We start from the raw sequence: 6,713 nt of genomic DNA, 5'->3' as shown, positions 1-6,713 counted from the left end.
TTAAACTGAACTCAGCACTTTCTAAGCTAATTAGACATTCTGCCCAGTTAATCCTACTAAAATCCAGCAAAATTGGTGAATGAGATATACACTAGTTGATTAATTATTTCAGAATTTTCTGAGGTAATACCATAATGTGATATAGGTTTTCCGTTCCTGTTTTCTCTCTGTGTGCTACAATGAAGGACACGGTGACCAGATAATTACACATGCAGGCATGCAGACCATGGGTAGCCACTGAGTTGACTAAGCACATTACTCTGCTTCAGGTAAGATTCACACTTAAATAAAGGGGAAAAGGCTCTCAGCATTCCTTTCTCTCATACTTTCTGCTCTAGAAACTGTTTCAGTACTTCAAGAAGTAATGTCTAGAGTTAGAAATGGACCATTTTGTAACTTCTAATGAAATAAAATACCAAGCATGAATTCTCATGGATCTTTGCATAATCAAAGACTGACACTGTACTGTTAGATAATACTGAGAGGAGAGCAGCACTTGTGGCTGGGCTGGGGGAGGAACCACATCTGTGTTGTTTTCACTGTGAACTGGTGGTACTCCCTGGCTGTTCTAGCATAAAATATCTATTCAAAACTGCATGTATAGCTAAACATTCAAACAAGATTTCTAGAAACATTTCTGACATGAAATACCCTTTAAAAATGGCGACAGCTGCCTTATGTGGGCATTTTGTTTAAGAGGACTCAACCAGTGAGGTGCATTTTTAGAGATAAATCTACAAACTAGGTCTCACTATTTGGCATAACAGTGGAGTCAACCTTTTAAATGTTTGTTTCTTCACTATGTATTTTATATACCTTATTTTTTTCTGAATTTTCTGCCACTGTCTTCAGATGAGCCGAAAGAAACTTGAGGGTCTCATAATGATGTTCAGGCAGATCGTGAATCTGAAACATATTATTTTCATAGTGGATTTATATGCAGCGTTTAAATCCTACCTCCAAAACAAACCCAAACAAACAAGTACTTACTAGTCTTTTTAATGTTTTTAGTCGTTCTAGAGGATCTTCTTTACGATTGGCTTCGATAAAATCTGCATATTTATCTGACAAAGAGATTAGGACATTTTACCTTCAATTGTCTGGGTGATTTGTAATCTAGTTTTCTTTCAAGGTTCAGTAACAAACAAGAGAGGATTACCCACATACCTTTGAAAAGTTAAACTCTTAAGATGTACTTTTTTTTAAAAACAAGCTGAAGAGAATTCTGTGAATGTGACTTTCTCACCCTGTACCCGCCCAGCCTGTCCACTCTTCTCATACCTTATCTTGTACAATGATGTCTTATAACTGTTGTGCCATTCAAATATGTGGTGTCATTGAAACAAAATTCAATAACAAAAAGTAGTAACTAAAAATTCAATAACAAAAAGTAGTAACTAAAAAAGTAGTAACTACTTTTTCGCGTAAATGAGAACTAAAAATTTCCTGATTCCTTTGATAATAATGCACACCTACTTATATTTATGCATATAAATATTTACGTACTTATATTTTTATTTGACATCCTGGGATTTGAATCAGGCCTCACACTTGTCAGGCAAATGCTCTACCACATGAGCCACTTTGCTTCTACCTGATGCTGGACTTGGACTTTAATCCTTCTGTCTCTGCCTCCCAAGTATCTGGGATTACAGAAATAAGTCACCATACCTAGTCGGCAACAACGTTTCCCCCAGTTCAACTTAATCTTCTGAGTTTACTCTTCTAAGGCTCTCCCCTGTTGTAAAGTGAACATTTTCTTCTGGCAGCTCTTCCATGTATTAACTCACTCACCATTTGTGAAGAGTGGCTCCGGGAGTTTCCTGAAGAAGGATTTTAGTAAACTACTTATCACATTCAAGTCTCTCCATTTCTATGAATGCAAAAGAGAAATTCAGTATTTCTAGTCAGTATTATAAAAGGAAAAAATCTGCGTCAGTTACTCCAATAGAAATCAACTTACATCATCCTGTATATCGATATCAGCCATTCCCTTGTTGAGCTCCTCTTGCATACTTGAAATGGCGGCATTATTCCCAGGAACTCTGTAAATACCTGTGTATTCAAGACCTCGCTCTTCAACTAATTTGCAACATATGTCAACTATTAATGGTATAAACTGCAAGACAAGAAACAAACATTGTATTTAGTATAGTCTGCAGGCTTATATTCAGTAGCTGCACGCCCTTTTCACCCAAAAAGAAACCTATCAATTGCTGTTAAATAAGAGAGAAAACAAATATAGACAATGTAAAACTGGAGATACAACCAGCAGGAGGTGTTGGTGAGTAGAAAAGGAATGAATAGGCTAAGACAACAGAGGCTATCAGCACAAGAAGACAGGAGGCAAGACAGTGAGAAGGGGAAAGTAACTACGCGCGATGAACGTGAAGTCAGGGCAGAGCATCGTCAACTCTCAGTATGAAAGCTAACATGGGTGCTGGAAATACACACATTTATTTGCATTTTATACTTTCCTAATGAGGTCTCTGGTTTCCTCTTGAAGATGCTAAAAGCAGCAAAAACATGATTTGAAATGGATTTTGACTTCTTAATGACCAAATCATTCTATTTAAGAGCCAAGAGAATGTGGGAAGAAAAAGCATTGTAAATCACAGACAGGACAGAAACCCTTAGGGGAACAAAGGTCTGCTGGGAAGAGGAAAGCACCCAGGAGGTGAGTGATATCTGAAAGGCAGAGGCCTTGGGTCCCACAGTATCACGGGCTGGGTGGGTCTCCTACCCGGTTCGTATGTGCTGGTGGGCAGTCATCCAGTCTGACCCCGAATGTTCCCGTGGCGGTAGGTTTTTTCTCGAATGTTTTTCTCATGATGCTTGGAATGCCTTTCCTCCATGTACCTTTGTCTTTTGGGGGACTGGTATCATCTTTTTATTGTTGAAAATGACATAATAAAAGTGTTTAAGTCACAACTTTAAAAACTCATTTGCCAGTGTTTACATTAAAAGCATCCTACATTTATCAGAAATTCTCTTCCTACTATAATATATAATTTCTTTTTGTATGCCAGGCCTGGGCACTGTCCCTGAGCTTTTTTGTTCAATGCTAGTACTCTACCACTTGAGCCACAACTCCAATTCTGGCTGTTCTGGTGCTTAACTGGAGATGAGAATCTCATGGACTTTCGTGCCTGGGCTGGCTTTGAACCATGATCCTCAGATCTCAGACTCCTTAGTGGCTAGGATTACAGGCGTGAGCCATTGGTGCCTAGAATAAAAACATTTTACTATAAAAATATTCTCTTCCTTTAGTCTTCTACATAACTTAATAGGTATCCATTACATTTCTTCATTCTTTAATGTTTACCATGATTTCCAAGAGAAAAACTAGAATAGGGACTGGGAATATATAATGCCTACAATTCCAGTTCTGTGAAGGTAAAAGTCTGAGACCTTACATGAAAAAAACAAAACTAAAACAAAAGCTGGGGATGAGGTTCAATGGGCAGAACGCTTGCCTAAGTGCAAGGCTGAGTTCAAATGAACATGTCATCTTTCTAGTAAGATTTAGGAAAAGACCAACAACCCTGGGTCCTAAAGCCATTCAAAACTTGTAAGGTGAAATACTGGGCTTCCTTCTATTATGCAGAAACTTAAGGTGAGTTGGGCCTCACTTAAGAGAAAAGGACTCCCTAACCTAGACCAGATCTTTATAAACTCTCACTAAGCCAACCTTGGGTGTACTACATATCTCAAGATCCCATTGTAAATGTTAATTAGATTTACCCAAGTACCTTTACTGAGAAGTTTCCTTTCTGATTCTTCCTTGGGAGAGTGTGGGCTTTGACTCTTTTGCTCTGATTTAGCACCAAGCAAGGTCTGCCTGATGCTCAGAGTCTGGCGAGGTGTTTTTGGCAACTGTTCTGCTTTGCTGCTGAAAGAAATGAACATTTCTCAACAAGTTCCTACTTTACATCCACATAAACTTTGTAAACACAGTGGGATTCTCACCTCATCAGGCTGTTATATTCTTTTATTCTTCGACTGATTAGATCCCTGTTAGTAACTCCAGTGTCCTATAGAATGAATAGAAGATCATGTTAGAAAATCAATTCTAAACATAAATGTGTGAGCCCTATTCTTTTAAGGCTAATCTATTACTTTGCTTAAACACTGATTTATTCTCAACCACTAGTCAATATCACCCTGTGATATTGCCATTGCCAAATGAGTTCTGATTATATTCTTCGTTCATGTGATACCTAGAATAGTTCTAGCAAGTAACAAGGGTTCAAAACTAATTGACTGGATGTCATTTTAAATAAATGACTGGGCAACAGGGAGCCAGTTTTTTCACTAACATTAGAATGATCAACATTTAATAGTAATAGTGTAAGCTAACAGAAGGAAAAATGCTACCAGACTTTACCAATGATTAATCTGCAGGAACTGAGGGTTACTTAGTAAGCAGAAGTGGCAAGTTATCAAAATGTTATTATTTACTTTCATGTCTGTAGGTTAATGTTGAATGGCTTGGTGCCAGGGCTTACACTCAGGACCTCACACTTGCTCTGCTTTCCTGCTCATAGCTGTCACTACCTCTTGAACCATCCTTCAGCCTGACTTTTTGCTGGTTAAATTGGAGATGGAGTCTCATAAACTTTTCTATCTGGTTTGGCTTTGAACCTTGAGCCTCCAGATCTCAGTCTCTTGAGAAGCTAGGATTACAGGCATGAACTACCAGCACCCGGGTAATGTTTACACTATGTGGTAAACCCAGAGTTGGGCATAAATACACATTTACAGTTTATGTGTCTCATTTTTTAGTACAGTTCAGGTAAAGATATACAAACAAGAATACGGGCTTTGAAGTAAAACAATTCTTGATTAAAGTTAATTCTTCCAGTGTGCCAGCAGATTGTAATATTAACATCCAGCATAATATTACATGGATTTGGATCATCATCCTGACACTTACTACAGGACTTTGGGAAATCACATTATGGCCATTCCCTTGGCGGAGGGTGGGGGGGTGTAAAGTTGTGGTGATATTGAAAGTGATGTATTCTCAGGGTTGCTCATAGTAAATGATGTAAACTGTTTAAACAGCACCTGCCATCTGATATGTAAGCAAAGTGAGTTACCCTTCAAGAAACGACTCAGGGAACAAAATAGCTATGCGTCTCAAGATTCCATGATGATGACGGCTGATGTTATTAACTCTCAAGCCAGCTCTATACAGACAAAATCATTCCAAAATCATTCAAAACAATTTTTACAATGACTCTCTATTTTACATAATTCAGTACTGATGCTCCTCTGAGTGAGTGCTTCTGAACTAAGATTGTATCAGTAAGATCCAGTGTCAACTCTGAATTATAAACAAGGCAGCAGGTTGATAACCAGAGTGTAAGGTTTTTACAAGTTACCAAAATGGTTTTTACCAAAATGGTTACAGAAAACAACTGGTAAGGTTTTACAGTAAATGTATGTGTTCCTGAGAAATGTGAGCAAGAAAAAGATCACTATGGCCCAAACTGATGCAAAAGGTGAGGAAGAGGAAAAAGTTCAAACTTAACTATTTTAAAACCTATCTGAAGCTGTAATCTTACTTAGGAGACTGAGATCTAAGGATCACTATTTGAAGCCAGCCCAGGCAGTAAAGTTCTGAGACTCTTACCTTCAATAAACTACTCAAAAAAGCCAGAGTAGAGCTGTGGCTCAAGTAGTAGAGCATTAGTGACAGTGCTTAAGCCCCAGGACTGGCACCAAAACAAAACAAAAAAAACACTACTGAATTTCTTGTGTCTAAAACATTCTAAGAAAACCTTGCTTTTATCATGATTTTTGCTAGTGTGTATTTCATAGAAAGTGTATATTAAATAGAAAGCAAATATTATATCAGAAAAGACTATAAGAGACTTGTGTCCAGTTAAGCCTTTTACATACTAGTAATTTTTTATTTGTTGCCAATAATGGAGCTTGAACATGTGAGAACCTTTCACTCATTTGTCTGGTGTTCTACCTCTTGAACTATGCCTCCAGCCTTCAGTAATTTGTTCAGATAAATAGCTTTCTATAACCTAAGCCCACATATCCTGTTTTTGAGATGAGGAAACAGGTCTACCCTAGTAATACAGTTCAAAAGCTTTGGCTAGCTTTTTCTGTCCTCAGGTCTCAAATATGAGAATTCAACCAACTGTGGATGGAAAATAGAAAAAAAAAAACTGCATCATTTCAAACATGGCTGGACTCTTGCTTGTTATTGCTGTGCCAATAGCATTGTTAAGGAATAACTATTACAAGTAATCTAGAGATCAGATGTATAATAGATTACATACAAACACAACGGCATTTCATGTAAGAAACTGGAGTGCCACAGGTTTGGGTATCTACGGAATGACGGGGACACAAAGGGACAACTAGAATGGTCAGGACAGCATGAGGCCATTTGTATTCACTGCTTTTGGGAAGGTAAGTAGAGTATGACTGGTACACATTTGTCTAGCTCTGGCATGGTAACGTTTCAATAAGTGAAAATAATGTTAAGTAGCAAACTTGAGTTTTCTTACTGCTTGACTATTTTTAAATAGAAATAGCTTTCTAAATTTTTTTTAAGTAACCTTAATATATCAGGGCTGGAGTTGTGGCTCAAGTGGTAGAATGCCTGCCTAGCAAGCATGAGACCCTGAGTTCAATCCCTAATAGTGCAAAAAAAATCATACATTAGATTTTTTTTTCAGTCTTCCTAAGAA

At 37.7% G+C, this 6,713-nt stretch overlaps 1 protein-coding gene across 1 annotated transcript in view; it reads right to left on the bottom strand.

Moving 5' to 3' along the window:
• The window catches only part of Arhgap21 (Rho GTPase activating protein 21), a 98,517-nt gene that overhangs the window by 9,516 nt on the left and 82,288 nt on the right, over positions 1 to 6,713 (bottom strand). The window contains exons 13-19 of the mRNA XM_013014749.1: positions 3,970 to 4,034; positions 3,753 to 3,889; positions 2,744 to 2,886; positions 1,964 to 2,119; positions 1,795 to 1,873; positions 991 to 1,064; positions 817 to 906 (exon numbers count right to left, since the gene is read on the bottom strand). Coding sequence (XP_012870203.1) covers positions 817 to 906; positions 991 to 1,064; positions 1,795 to 1,873; positions 1,964 to 2,119; positions 2,744 to 2,886; positions 3,753 to 3,889; positions 3,970 to 4,034 — 744 coding nt within the window. The remainder of the gene's footprint in view (positions 1 to 816; positions 907 to 990; positions 1,065 to 1,794; positions 1,874 to 1,963; positions 2,120 to 2,743; positions 2,887 to 3,752; positions 3,890 to 3,969; positions 4,035 to 6,713) is intronic.

The sequence above is a fragment of the Dipodomys ordii genome, unplaced genomic scaffold (genome assembly GCF_000151885.1).
Source record: "Dipodomys ordii isolate 6190 unplaced genomic scaffold, Dord_2.0 Scaffold24, whole genome shotgun sequence".
Taxonomy (NCBI): domain Eukaryota; kingdom Metazoa; phylum Chordata; class Mammalia; order Rodentia; family Heteromyidae; genus Dipodomys; species Dipodomys ordii.
This window is presented reverse-complemented; position numbering and strand designations above follow the sequence as displayed.